At 50.1% G+C, this 15,558-nt stretch overlaps 1 protein-coding gene across 3 annotated transcripts in view; it reads left to right on the top strand.

Moving 5' to 3' along the window:
• The window catches only part of TRIM25 (tripartite motif containing 25), a 461,778-nt gene that overhangs the window by 247,791 nt on the left and 198,429 nt on the right, over window positions 1-15,558 (top strand). Inside the window, exon 5 of one of the 3 annotated variants that reach the window (XM_086930874.1) lies at window positions 14,947-15,018. The exons of the other annotated variants lie outside the window; for them this stretch is intronic. Within the exon in view, the coding sequence (XP_086787000.1) occupies window positions 14,947-15,018 (72 nt within the window). The remainder of the gene's footprint in view (window positions 1-14,946; window positions 15,019-15,558) is intronic. 3 annotated transcript variants of the gene reach the window in all.

Genomic DNA, 15,558 nt, shown 5'->3' with positions numbered 1-15,558 from the left:
GTGCTATGAATAGGCGATGCTTTGGGTGTGAGTGAAAGAGACTGCTTATTAAAAGTTAATAGGTTGAAAGTTGTTAGAAAAACAGAATTGATGCCAAAGCAGTAAAATCAGGTCATCTTCAATTTAATGTGACTAAAGAGCACACAATGGCTGCCACAGTGCCACCATATTTTTGTGGGCCCCGCTGCTTCCATCTTTCCCTTAGCCTGTAAGACTACACTGCTTCAGAGTTGGCCTTGCTACAATATTTATGGTTTTGCGGTTTTGCTGGTGGGATGTGCTCACTTTTGGGGTACATCTAAGATGTAAACAAAGACGGACTGTAAAAACTGGGTGAAAGAACTTAGGCCTCAAACAGCCTGACAGCAAGCTCCCTGCAGGAACACAATCTGCATGAGTGTGTGTGTCTGTGTGGGTGTGTGTGTGTGTGTCTGTGTGTGTATGCTTGATCCTTTATTTGCCTTTTCGAAAGAATAGGCATGTTTGGTAGCGAGCTGGCACCTCATGTAGTGACTGTGGAGAGTGGAATCCATCTAAATATGTGTGTGTGTGAGCGTGTGTGTGTGTGGGGGGGTGTCTGTGTGAGTGTGTGTGTGGATTGATGTGTGGGTGAGTCTGTATGTGAAAGCGTGTCTCTGTGTGTGGGCGTGTGTTTGTAATGTAATAACTGCACTTTCACAATTGCTTTATTAACCTTCCTGCTTTCTCAAATTTGCTTGAAAATGCACGATTTTTCTTCTCTTTTTTCAAAATTTTCCGAACCCCTCTTATAGGCAGAAAAGCACAAAAAACGAGTGGGACAGAGGGCAGAAAGGCACAAAAACGAGTGGGACAGAGGGCTTTGTAAAGGCTGTCTCCCAACTGCTGTGCAACTTCTTCTACTCTTAGAGCTGAGATGTTTCTTCTTTTTTTTCAAAATTTTCGTGGGGGGTGGGTTGTCCCCCCAAACTCCCCTTAAGGGGTTCGGCCTCGCTCGCTGCACTCGCTCGCTACGGTGCTGTATGCTAATCACTTTGCGCCCCACCACTTTCAAATGTCACCCACCGCCCCTGCATTATAGTCACGCCCTTAAATCATTAAACGCCCTCTTGGTTATTTCCCAGAAAAAAGATAGAAAAAATTGGCTTTGAGTGCTCTCCGGGCACAAGAAGTTTGCTCGTGGAACACTATTCCTGAAATGATCCAAAAACAGTCCTGCCTTTGGAAATTTCACAAGGAGATAAAACTTCATTCTGTACGTTGTAAGACTGTTGTGGTGCATGTAAACGTTTAGCTTTATTCATTTAGAAACAAGAAATAATGTATTGGATAAATGATGGAATTCATAAGAATTGGTAAATAAAAAGTAATGATAGTGCAACCTCTATTGCATAGACAAAATATAACAATGCAGTAACAGCACAGACTCTGCAAACATACAAAATTCCCCAAAACAGTTCCCAGTATCAGCCGAACCAGGTAACTCATATTGGATGTTTGTGATATTTGCTGCAACCTGTAAAGATCCACTTTCATCAAATCAGGTTGGGATTGTAACTGTAAGGTATGTTGGAGGGAAGACTCTGGAACATGACTGGAGGTCCGTTCTCGATCAGCAAATTTATATGTCAAGCCATGTATACCTTTTTGTGTGCACTATAGTCTAGAATTAAAAAAATGCTGGACAGTCAGGTCTTGATTCACAAAGCAGGCATACATTTGCTCATTTAGTTTCCGCGTACGGTAATTTTCCTGTTGTTTTAGAATTCCTAGTTTTCCTATTGATGTGTATTCCTAACAATTTTCCCATTCATCATTTTCCATAGCATAATATACACTGTATAAATGTAATTCATGAGTGCAAATGCTCTTTACTACATTTTTATGTTTCCCTTTGGAGAATTTCCTACTCTAAATCCTCAACAATTTTGAAAGCAGTCTTTGTTCTTTGCCACATTGTACATAGATATGTACTCTTATACTTGATAGCAGTAAACACTAAATCCATATTTTTCACCAGCAATTACTCCCACAGGCCCGTAAGTGGGGCTATTGCACTCCACGACTACTTCTCCGTGCCCCAGAAGTGATGGAGAGGGGTCACATATAGACACTACCTCTGCACACTGATGTATGTTGCTTTATTTATGCACCCTTCGACGTGGATCTACAGTGCTGCTCCCAACAATGTCAGGTGTGCCGAAGTTCCAAAGAGCTAGAATTTGTGCCAAGTGAAATTTTCTTCCCAGACCACTGACTTGAAATTGCACTATGAAAGTAAGAAGCAAAGTCGGTCACTGATCCAAAAAATATTTGCTTGCCCCAGTATTGGAACTTTCATAGATTGCCATGCTTTGTATCATTCAAAACAGTGACCCTGCTCCTAGATGCATGACTGCTCCCGTTCTATACAAGGGTGCTGTTCTCACTGCAAGTTCTTGGGTATGTCTAAATACAAGTGGTCCCTGGGTGGTTCATGCACTCCGGTATTATTGTTATTGTATCTGTGGTAGGGTGATTAGTTAAATCCTATGTGTTCCGCAGGGTATTTCTTTCTGATCAAAAGCGTGTCTAAAACACCTAAAAGAAGCACTCCCCGCTGGGAAGTGTATCCTGGGTGCATCCAGGGGAAACTTCCCCAAGGGGAAGCAATTCTTATAGGTGTTATGAACAAATATAAGCTGTGCCACAACAGTAAAAAGGACAAGTTGGAGTTGCCTCCCTATTGCCACTGCAGCATCAGGGAATGGCGGGTGTGTGAGTGGGGGGAGGGATGTTAGTCAAGCAGTTGATACTCCTAGAGTCTTACTCCACTGGCCTCATCCCACTTAGGTCTTGTTCAGATGCTGGATGCATCAAGTTCTTGCAACACATAGAGGGCTTTAAAGAGTCCATGCTACAAATTTTCAGACTGAAGCGAACTCCTTTTGGGGTACCTTCATACTTTATTTAGCTGTGTGGGCCCCAGTCGCACATCTGCCAGCAGGCCTCTCTCCTACAGTAACTGACCCCATTGGGGGTTCTCCAGACTTGTATCCGGTGCCGACCCACACCTCCCACGAATGGCACGCCGGTTCCCATTTGCGCTGGTGCCGACCCGACTCCGGGAGCGAACTTTCTGCATCCAGTCTAAACACTGGTTTCTTACCTGGAACAGACATATTTACTGCACAATTTCCATCTGTGGCTGGTGAAAGAAACCTATGCACCTTTCCACCACGCCCTCTTTTGCCTTGTGTCAGCTTGCCTTACAAAATTATTAAAATCTCCAGTACACTGAATGATTCCCAGCCGCTTCCCTGATGCCTGCACCACAAGAGACTAAAGGCCAAGTTCAGCTCAGATTCAACAATCCATGGGTTCCAACATGTACCACATGATGGTTTCGACAATGAGGAGGTGGACCACTTGCTCCTTCCTCACTATACTGATGCTGGATTGTGCATGGATTTGTAGAATGCTAGTGGTCTGGACTCCTGAGACTGAATTAGAATCCATCCCCACCGGGACTACCCAAAGAAGGTAGGGCCTCATTCGTAGTTGTATGTAGAGCAGCAGAAGTATTTGATTTTGGACAAAAGACAGCCTGTTGACAGAAGTCATGCAGCCTTGGCCTTGGACAGTTTGATGGCCTCATGGATGAAGCCATGCTCAGCTCCTCCAGTTTGTCGCACAATAGCTAGACAACATAGGCTCACCAACTGGCGACCTAGCCTTTCTCACTCCGTATCTGACTCCTGAAACTTATATGGGTCAAAAGTATATAAGCAAGGGGAACCCAAATTCATCCCTTTTCTCTCCCCCAGATAGGGAGTCAAAACACATTGCCACACATTTGGCAAAAGAATGTTTTCTTCTGCCAGCTTGTACTTCCAGCACCAAAATGCTGCCTGTCACTTGGGCCTTTATATAAATGTCTAGCGAGATCTTGCTAGCCGCCCCTGATTAATTTAGAAATGCCTTTGCTAAATGCAAAGAGTAGATAGTTCCCGAGCACAAAAAGTCTTCATAAAGTCTTTGGAGAAAAGAAATGTACTTTCAAGAGTCCAATAGGTTAATTCCTTTTTTATTTTCCTTTATCTTTTCTCGTCACACATCAGAGATTTGTTCGTCAATATTCATCAAATTCACATCAACGTAGCCAATAGAAAAACCAATGCCAACACGTGTTTCGTCATGGGGCACAGTCACCCAAATGACTTCTTCAGGGCTACAAATGGAAGTGAAATAATACAGGGTATAAGTACTGATCTTAGTTCTCAACTAACCATCGCCAATCAGTGATCATGCCACACTAAGATCAAAGTGTAGAAAAAACCCAAAAGTTGTGAATAGTGAGAAAGTCGCATAGCACTGTCAGTGTTATTAGCACTATAAGAAAAAGACTAAAAGGTTACCAAGTGTAGTACCATTATTTAGGTTCCGTAAAAAAGTAAAATACACATGAAAGAAACACATAGGAGAAAAGGAGAACAGACCAATATCTGTGTTGGAGTGCATACAAGTATCGAACAGCAGTAATACCGAAGTCACCGTTTATGTCACCTAAGTAAATAAGAAAGCCTAATAAACCAGTGAAAAGATTCAAAAGCTTATAGGCGTGTTAGGGTCAAAAAATTAGCTCACCATATAAATCAGAATGTATCAACAGTATATATATATATCAATTCCAGAGGCCAATATTTTTCCAAGTAGTAGATAAGGACTAAAATAAGGGAAGAAGGATAAATTAGGGCCAAAGTATTCAAAACAAGTAGATAAAACCGACATGAGTCTAAAGCTACATACACAGAAGCATAGTATCCCAATTAATCATAGGGATAACAGATAAAACTAATATTATAATAAGGAATATCGGTAAGAGAATAAGTTATGGACATTTACCTGCATCCATTCCTATTTTGGAATTCTTCATATAAGTAATAGTATAGCTGATATTCTGCAATAAAGGTGTGAACCAGTGTGTTAGTTTAAGTTCACTCTAGAGTGTAGCGACATATATCAAATCCTACAAATAATCACCATGGTTCGAAACCCAAGGAATATATTTACTGATTTGGGTTTGACATCAAAGTTAGATCAGCTTGTACATTCTAAAGGCAACCGAAATCGGGTAAGCCTAAAATATTATGTTATCTAAAATTCACACTCATAGTACCCCTAATCTATCAACTGAAATTGCATAATTACTAAATACCTCAAATATTACTGCAATTATAGCATTTAAGGCGAAATGAACCAGATCAATTTTATGCATAAAAAGTTCCATGCACTAAAAGTTTTGCATCAAACCACATCAAGTTATACCACATCACTTTGTAGATTCAAACAGGTCTATACACCAATTGACACGTTATTAGCGTTGTGTATCTACTATCGAAAAGAGTCTGAGAAATAGTACATATGAGATTTATGTTAAAAAAAGCGTAAAATCACAAAAACACAAAAAAACACAAAGAACGTCCGACATAATATATCAGAGGCTCTGTAAATATCGTGGCGCGGCAACACGCCGGCACTGCGAGCCAAATATATAAACTTAATACCGTAGTTAGCCATAGGCAGTCCTGCGTTGAAAGCATTGTTTAAGTGTGCCAAGTATAACGAGTACTGCTAAGTAGTCCTGCGTCGAAAACATTATTTAAGTCTGCCAGGTATAACAAGTACTGCTAAGCACACAAACGTGTAGATATAAAGCAGCACCGGGACAACATCAATCGTTTAAATGCTGTACGTAATTCTACAAACAGAAACTCCACGTCAGCTTAGAAATAATACCAAGCCCGAATATTAACATCAATAGCTTACCTAGGAGAGTACTCCCTGCCACATCAAACGCGGTCCATATTCGTAAGTCGTCCTCTCGGTATCACATGGCGTTTAAGTGCCAGGTCGCGCCATACTGCTATAGTTAAAATCAACATAGGACTGGGGCGTGGCCAAGATGGCGGGCTAATCGGACGTGCCTGCACTCGGCCCCCCGGCCCTATGCCCTATTAGCCTTCATCCCACAGCAGTGGCCCCGAAAATCAGCGCATTTTTAGCCCAGGAGGGGTGTCCAGACCCTGCTGGCTTGGTGCGAGCCCGAAGACCAGCGGAGACGGGCAGGTTTGGTGTGGCTGACGCGCGCCCGCCAAGCGCGGAGAGACATCGGCAGGGGCGATCCCGAAGCGGGAAACCGGAGGAGCCCCCACGGATCAGCACACCGGTGGGGAAGCACGCTGAAGCCGGCGCCCCCTCCCGCAGTGGTCTGCGGGTCCCTGGGGCTGGTGCGGGTGCAACGCCCGCCCCTGAGGCAAGGAGAGAGGAGAGGAGCCGGCGTGTGGCGGCGCAGCCACTAATCGAGGCCCCGGCTCGGGCCTACGCAGACGCCGCAGGCCCGCACACGCTGCGGCGGCAGGAGATTGGGCCGGAGCTGAGAACAGGCCGGGAGCCCCACATCTGAGGAGGGGCAGTGACAGCAGCGGGGCGGATCTCCGCCCGGCGCCGCGGCGTCCGGCCTGGGGCGCGGCCCTGGTATCGGGCCTGGTGGAGGCCGCGAGGAAGAGCGGATTGGGGCAGCGGCGGCACAGCTCAGGTGGTCGGCGGCTGCCTGTCTCAACAGCGGTGGCGCAGGACGGCAGGAGCAGCACCCGGAGTGCCCTACCTCCCGCGACGTGGTCACTGAGGCCCAGCCCGACGGCAGCAGTCCCAGGTAGGCCCGCACGTCCCTGGGGCCCCGCAGCGACAGATTGAGGGCACTGGACAGCCAGCGGGGGCCCCCGGGAGTGTGGGTGAGGCCAAGAGTGGAGCAGCGGGGCCGCGACCTAGGGGATTAGACTGTCGGACTCCCTGATCGCGTGGCTGACCGGCCACGAACAAGAGGCAAGCTGCGGCAGCGGCAGAGGGGCCCAGCCCTGCGAGGCACAAACGGGGGAGACTGAGACCCCGTGCACTGGTTTGGAGAAGCTGACCCCCCCGCATTGAAGGTGGGGGGGAGCCGGCAACAGCAGAAACCGGGTCACCGGCCGCGCGGCTGCGGGCAGAGTCTGGGGTGCTGGGTCTCGACGGCGGCAAAGCGAGACGGACCGCAACTTTCGGGGGGCGGAGTGGTCGGGCCCCCGGTGGAGACTACTGGAGGAGGCAGGAGCTTTGACAGCAGGGGCTGGCGGGCCCTGTGGAGTGCAGTGGCTCCGAGGTACCAGTAGGAATAGGCCGGAGGCCGCAGAGGCTCTGTCGGTGATCTAGCGCCAATCGAACGCAGCGGGGAGCGGGCCCCCATCCGGAGCGGTCCGAGTCCCGGACCTGCAGTGAGGGGAGATATGGCCAACTCGAGCCGCAGAGCCAACCGCACCATCACGGACATGCTGGCGAAACCCACTAGTAAAGGCGGGAAGGCACAGACGCCCCCCCCTACGCCTGCAGCCGCGAGTCCACAAGAACAGTAGGAGAGGGAGGCTCCCATCACGCGCACCTTCCTGGAGACGCTCTTTAACACTCTGAGAGATGACTTCCAGGCTCTCAAGCAGGACATTGCGGGGGAGCAGAGGGAGCTACGCCGCGACCTGGATGGCTTGGGAGAGAGGGTAGCGGCGGTGGAGGAGTCCGGCCACGCTCGCAGTGACGAGCTTGCGCACTTGCAGCAACAGGTCCTCCGCCTTCAGGAGCAGCAGGTAGGCCTCCAGGCTCATGCGGAAGACCTGGAAAACCGCTCCCGAAGAAACAGCATTAGGGTCCGGAATGTGCCTCAGAGCGCCGAGGGGAACAATGTCACTGGCTACCTGCAGGCCCTCTTCCGTGCGGTGTTGGGGGAGGCGGAGGACTTCCCTGTCCGCATTGATCGTGCACACAGAGTGGGTCCACCACGACGAGCGCCGGCCCCCCCGCCCGACATACTGGCCTATCTCCCGGACTTCCCGTTAAAGGAGCGGATCCTACAGGAGGCCAGGCGACAGCAGCCTTTGCAATTCCGGGGAGTGACTGTGGCGCTGTATCAAGACTTGTCTGCCATCACGCTACAGAAGCGGCTCAAGTTCACACCCGTGACTGCCTTTTTGCGTGTGAAAGTGATACCTTACTCCTGGGGCCACCCGTTCCGGATCATCTTTACCTGGCAGGGGAAGCTGCACCAACTTCGCTCCCTCAGGGACACCTGCTCTCTTTTGGGCATTGACTTGCCGGATCCCTCAGACTCGGACGATGACGCACACCATGGTTCTCAAGAGGGGTCGGGGCTGAGAAGTCAAGATGGCTGGCAGAAAGTCAGACGGAGACGCAAACGGGGGGCTCGCTTGAAACCGGACCCTGAAACGATTGCCCAGGAACGGGCGGCAGCCGTACAGGAAGTGGAGCGAGATACCACTGTAGCCCCGTGAGCAGCATAAGAGGGCCACTGCTCACACCTCGCTTTGGAAAGGGGGAGTCGGGGGGCCGGGTAAGTGCCGCCACTGTCACGTTCCCCATTGACAATCATCCACGGACCTGCGAGACAGGACTGGACCGGGACTATGATTCAATTCACCAGGCTCCAAGTTGGGGTTCCCCAGGGGTGAGATGACGGGGGGATGGGGGGTGGGGGTGCGGGGTGGGCCCCCGGGATTGGTTGGTTCAGTTGGGGTTTGGGGGGATCGTTCGGGATTGCTGGAGGGGGTAGGGGGGTGGGGGGGCGGGAACTCCTTGTCCGCATTTTTCTGCGCTATTCCAGGGACTGCCTGGACTACTGTGTGTGCCTAGAGCGACGGCGCCGCAGAGGGCGGGTGCGGGCCCAGAGCCGCACATAGGGAGTTAAGATGTCACACCACTTAACGGTTCTCTCACTCAACATGAGAGGGCTCAACAACCCCGTTAAACGTAGGGCGATCCTGTCTTTGCTGGAACAGTCGGGGGCAGATATCTGCCTCCTGCAGGAAACCCATCTGTTGCCCAAAGATCACCACAGGCTAAAATCCCGTGCCTTTCCCAGACAACTCTTCTCCTCTGCTAACAAGAAAGTAGCGGGTGTGGCAATACTGGTGGCCAAGACATTTGGGGGGAAAGTCATGCAGAAAGAAGTGGAGATCAGAGGTAGGTTGCTGGTGTATCGTTTCCAAATGGCAGGGCAGACACTACTAGTGGGCTCCATCTACGCGCCCAATGAAGGCCAGGAGAAGTTCCTACACATGGCACTAGAGACGGCCACGGCCAACACGCATCCACATCTACTGATTGGGGGTGATTTGAACTTGGTGTTCCACAACACATCGGACCGCTCCGGCCAATGGTCCGGCCAGGTGGGGGCACTCACAGAGGCGGGGCACACACACCTTGCGGACCTAGATCTCGTTGATCTGTGGAGACACTGCACCCACAGTCGACGGCATACACCTACTATTCGGCGGCCCACAAAACATATGCACGCCTCGACCACTTTCTGTGCTCTTCCCAGCTAGCGCGTCAAGCACGCGATGTAGAGATCCTTCCAGCCTCTTTGCCACACCACTCTCCGGTGGTGGCATCCTTCCGGGTGTCGGTGGCGCCTAGCCGGCAAAGACACTGGCGGTTGCGCGATAGCCTTCCCCACCTGCCGACCACTCAGGAACGCATAAAAACGGCGCTCGCCCAATTTCTCGCCCACAACGCCAACGGGGACACCTCTAAGGCGACGCAATGGGCGGGCCTCAAAGCGGTTCTCCGCGGCGAATTCATCTCCTTGGCAGCCGCTAACAACAGGGAGCGTGCGCCGAAGCGACCCGAGCTCACCCAGCGGGTGGCGGAGTTGGAGCAGATGCACCAACGCACCGGGGCTGCGAGAGCGTGGCGGCAACGCTGCACGGAATGTAAGATGCTGGCAGCCCTGGATCAGGACGTGGCGGAATACGCCGCCATGCGCCTCCGGCATGCGTATTACACCGGGGGTGACCGTTGCGGGAGATTGCTGGCGAGCAGGCTGCGGATGCAACGGCAGAGGCAGCAGGTCCAGACGCTCCAGCCTAGCACTTGCTACGCCATCACGGACGACACGGCTATCGCCGCGGCCTTTGGCGATTTTTACGCTGATTTATATGCAGCGGACGATCTCGAACCGCGGGACGGTCAGAGCTATTTGCGGGGTGCAACCCTCCCGTCGCTTAACGAGGCACAGGCGGCCTTCCTTGACCGCCCCATAGGCCTGGAGGAGGTCTTCTCAGAAATCTCGCGTTTGACTCTTGGGAAGTCACCGGGCCCGGAAGGGTATACGGCGGCCTTCTACAAGACTTTTTGCCCACTGGTGGCCCCGCTGCTGAAGGAGCTATTCAATACCTTCGACACGCCTGGCGCCATTCCATCGGACTTACTAGAGGCGGCCATCTCGGTAATTCCTAAAGACGGGAAGGACCCCACGCGGTGTGGCTCATACCGGCCGATCTCCCTGCTGAATGTCGACCTGAAGCTCTACACGGGCATCCTGGCGAGTCGCCTTGCGCCCTATATGCAACAGCTGGTGGAGCCGGATCAAGCGGGCTTCATCCCCCAGCGGCAGACTAGCGACAACACCAAGCGGGTCCTCCACCTCATCGAGGCTGGCTCTCGGACGAGACAGGACTGCTTTCTCCTCACGATTGATGCGGAGAAGGCCTTCGATAGGGTACACTGGCCCTATCTCGAGCTGGTTTTGCAGCGGTTCGGACTCGGGGAGACGCTCCGGACCCTCATATTCAATTGCTATCGCCGCCCGAACGCTGCAGTTCGGGTCAATGGTCACATGTCACCGAGATTTGCGATTGGCAGAGGGACCAGGCAGGGGTGCCCTCTCTCCCCCCTTCTGTTCGCGCTCTATATGGAGCCATTGGCATGCAGGGTGCGGAACCACAACCTTATCACGGGCATACCGTTCGGCGGGGACACGCATAAAATTAGTTTGTATGCTGATGACATCTTGCTCTCCCTGATGAATCCGATGCAATCTCTCCGCGCACTTTTTATCGAGCTTCACGCCTTCGCGCAAGCCTCGGGTTTCAAAATCAATGTGGCCAAGTCAGAGGCCCTGAACCTGTCTCTGACACCGGAGGTGTTGGAAGAGTCCAAGGCTGAATTTGACCTGCAATGGTCGGAATCCACCGTCCCTTACCTGGGAGTCTTGCTGGCCCGGACAGTACGGGCCTCCGCAGTTGCGAATTACACCAGGCTCAGCTCCCGACTCCGTGACACCCTCAGGCGGTGGAAGCATTTGACTTTGTCCTGGCTGGGCCGGATTGCGGCTGTAAAAATGACCCTGCTGCCCCAAATTCTTTATATATTTCAGACCCTTCCCCTGCGACCTCCGGCGGGATGGCTTCAAAAGACCCAGGCAGACCTCACTAGCTTCATCTGGAATGGCCGCCGCCCACGGTACAAGCACACGATAGCCTCGCTACCCCCCGATCATGGTGGCGTGGGTGTGCCTGACCTTACTCTTTATTTCCAGGTGACGCAGCTGCGCACCCTGGTGGAATGGCATCAGCTAGAATCTGCCAAACACTGGCTCTTCCAGGACCAGGCAGTCGCTGGTCGCACGCCTCAGGGTATCCCGTTTCTGCCACGCAGTCATAGGCCTCCCAATCTCTACGCCTCCCAGATCACCAGTACCGTTCTAGATGTGTGGGACAAGGTGGCTGTCCGGCGGGACCTTACCTCCTTCCCCTCCCCCCCGACACACCCATGTGGCATGTTCTGCAATTGAGGTGACCAAAATAATTTCTCTATCTTGTTGTTGATCCTCTTTACCGAATGATTCAACGCCTTGACAGAGTCCCCCCCCCCTCCATCTGAGTCTAGGAATCATCTGGGACCAAACTATGGTGCAGCCTTGGCGTGTTTAGCTAACCAGTTTACCCCTGAGATTATCTCTTCCATCAGGACCCTCATGCCCAATTTTACCAGGTCGTTTCTGCCCAAATGTAAGATAACTGTGGGCGGCGGGGTGGGTCTGTCGAGCAACTCCGTAAAGAAACCCCTAAACTGACTGAGGCAGAGACACCCCCTACCATGAAAGGAAACCCTGAAACCTCCCTGTTCTGCCCTTTGTCTATAGTTACCTGCAAAGAAAACAGATTTACCACGTTTCACAAAAGAGTGACCAACATCCCATACAACTTGTGTCTCCTTTATCTGTGCCTGGGTCCGCCGCGATGAAGATACTTGCTGTTGATGGTCCGACGGCAGTTTCCGCCCTGCGTGACAGGCTTGAGAAACTGAAATACAAGCAAACAAACAAGACAGGCGTCAGCGTAAATTATCCTGCCACCTTCACAACATGTGCAGCCGCACATAGCGCTTGTAACAGTTGGAAGACCATCTCCCAATTCTTTTCACACTGCTAGTGTGTAACCCTCTAGCAGTTGCTTCAGTGGCAGCCCCTATTCAGAATGAATGTGTCCCAAAATCTTTCGGATTTAAACCAACCCTGTCCATTGTCATAGCCAATACCCTTTGAAATTGAAACTAGGTAAGTGGGGTACCATCTGCATGCATTAACAATGCTCCCCCCACTGTACCTGCTCTCTGTTTGATGAAGGCCTCTACGTGAAACACTTTTGCAGAAAGAATTAGTCCGTGCCTGATGGAGTACCAGCTCATCCCCACGGGCTTCCTGATCAGTTTTAGATTTTCGTATGGTAATCAAAAGTGTATCACCTAGTATCCTTGTGTGCTCAAGCTGAAGTACACCTAGCATGCCCTGCTTATTGCTAGCCACCAGTTCCCCTACCCGGAATGCCCCATAAAAGGGTAATGTAAAGGCGGCTCTGAACAGCAGTACCTCCCCTGATGAACTGCAGATGCCAGACAAGGCATTCTAAACCTATCGGTTGTCTTGTGTCCGTGGCGGTTGGTTGGAGGCGCCGCCACCCCTTCAGCGCCTTCCTCACGATGAAACTATTCGTGAGATCTCTGGTCCCCCTGATCTGAGCAAAGAAAGAAACAGATGCCACATGCCGGCTAGCTGTCGCTGCAGAGCGCCCTTCCTTATGTAATGCATCTAGGTACTGAGTGAAATTCCCTGCCTGATCCCATCTCTCCGCCCAATCCTGTCCCAAAAAGGAACAATAAGACAAAAACGCCCCTTCGTAAGCGGTACTGGTCCTGGGTGCTAGGCTAACTGCCACGAGGTTCTGTAGCGGGGGCACCAATTTGCCAGAGTGTTTCTGGGAAGTGTGTAGACGTCGCCTCTGTGGATGGTAGATGTTCCCTGAATACCTGCATCTTAAAGCGAGAGAGTGCATCAGCTGCATTATTTAACACCCCTGGAACATGTTTGGCCCTAAACTGTATGTTGAGTTTCATGCAAACCAGCACAATTTCTTTCAGTAGGCGAAGTATCAATTTACACTGCGCCGCCTGCTGATTGTTACATTCAACTACCGTTATGTTATCCGACCAGAAGATTACAGATTGATTACACAACTGATCAGGCCAAACTGTTAATGCAACCCAGTTTGGAAATAAACAGATATTAGTTGTCAGGCAGCTCTCCTCCCACCAAACCGGCCACCGTTGTGCCACCCACTTGTTTCCAAGTATGGCACCAAATCCCACACAGCCCGCAGCGTCAGTCCATAAACCTAACTGCAGATGTAGTGGGGGGACCGGACCACACTACTCTGCCGTTGAAGCCCTCCAGAAATGCGATCCAAATCCGCATGTCCTGGCGGACCTCAGACGGCAGTCTCGTGCGATGGTGTTTCTCCCGCAGACCCGTCATGGTCTGTGAAATTGAGCGGGAGAATGGGCGTGCCATGGGTATCACTCTCAGTACGAAATTCAACTGTCCCACAGTCTGCTGTAGCTGCTGTAGTGTCACTTTGTCTTTGGTCAAACTTTGCTGGAGAGCTGCTCTAAGTTTCATGATTTTGTCTTTTGGTAACCTAAAACAACCCTCGGCTGAGTCCAATTCTATGCCTAAGAATTCCAATGTGGTTGCTGGACCCACAGTGTTCCCAGGCGCCAGCGGGACCCCAAAAGCCCGCATGAGCACGCAAAATTCCTGCAATGCCCACGCACACTCCTGCGAGCCCGCCGACCCGAGACAGAGAAAGTCATCCAGGTAATGCATGACATGGTGGTGTACTGTCGTTTGCCTAAAACCCATTCCAAAAAAGAACTGAATTTCTCAAAGCAGGCGCAGGAAACAGAACAACCCATGGGCATACACTTATCCATATAGAATTTGCCTTGAAAAGAGAAACCTAGCAGATGCTGATCTAGGGGATGAACCGGCAGTAGCCGAAAAGCAGATTCAATGTCTGACTTTGCCAACAAGGCTCCAGGTCCAAGAGTCCTCAACATATCAACCGCCTGATCAAAGGACGCATACGTAACGCTACAAATGTCTTCATTGATGGCGTCATTTAATGATGCACCCCTAGGTAGATACAGGTTATGAATGAGCCTGAACTCACCCTCCTCCTTCTTTGGCACCACGCCGAGAGGTGAGCAAACAAAATTAAGCACAGGGATGTGATTAAAAGGACCCGCTATACTGCCCAGGCCCAGCTCCTTAGCAATTTTTGTCGCTGCCACATCTGGGTTGTCCCTAACAGATAGTTAGTTCCTAGACTGTACTGAATGGCACAATGGGTGTTGCAGGCTACTTGTGATGTCTAACCCACATGCCCTGGGTATGCTTTTGTAAAGTTTACTAAGGACTTATAGGTAAGTTAAATATGCAAATTAGGGGTATGCCAATTTAATCATGTTGAAGGCACAAGGTCTTAATCACTGGATAGCAGGTTAAAGTGTGCATAGTTCTACAGGCTGCAAAAATGTGGTTAAGAAAAGGCAAAAAAGAAAAAGCACTAATAGGATGACCATCCAGAAAGGGCAATTTTGTTGCAAATATCCCTAGCTTCATGTTATGTTTGGGCTGTTTTACATTCGAGAAAAACTTTTCATGATGTGAGTGGGCATTAACACAATAATTATCTTTGCTTAGTAATGTATACAGGAGGTTATTTAGTAGTCGTAAATATCTTTGTTTAATGTTTTCCCTGGTAGATGACATGAAAAAGGAGAAATCCTTTGGCTCTGCTTTTCCAAACAAAGACCCAGCATATGAGAAAAATAAAGGTAGCAAAAGAATGTCTTCAATATATTGTTTTGCATATTGAATTTTCGAAGTATAAAAAAAGACAAGAACTGTTCCTAAATTTGCTGGGAGTTATGCCTGTTAAATAGCAGACTGCATGTTCTGGGCCAGTGTCTGTTAAATGCCCGGTAAGTGAACAAAATGTTTTTACAGAATCCCTTTTATTGTCTCTGAGTGAGGCACAGTCACCTTCCATTGGCTGATGTTCTGCATCACTTCAAGATGATGTTTGTTATGTACACTGAGGACACCCAGATCTTGTCCTTGAAAGTGAATGGATTGGCTTTAGCCCTTGGATGCACTGAATGGCGCTGAACTACCTAACTCTTGATCCATCCAACACCAAGTTTATACTCATTGGACAGGATGAGAGATAGCAAATATTGGCAATATCTTTGGATATTTGCCCACAGACAGTGTTTGTGGTTAGGAATTTAAATACCATAATCAATAACCATTGCTAAACTACACATTTCCAACCAGTTAGGAATCTCCTTGAAAATGTGCTTTTACCATCTAGG

This window comes from Lissotriton vulgaris, chromosome 7, assembly GCF_964263255.1.
Source record: "Lissotriton vulgaris chromosome 7, aLisVul1.2, whole genome shotgun sequence".
Classification (NCBI taxonomy): domain Eukaryota; kingdom Metazoa; phylum Chordata; class Amphibia; order Caudata; family Salamandridae; genus Lissotriton; species Lissotriton vulgaris.
The sequence above is the reverse complement of the archived record's forward strand: the minus strand, read 5'-3'. Positions and strand labels throughout refer to the sequence as shown.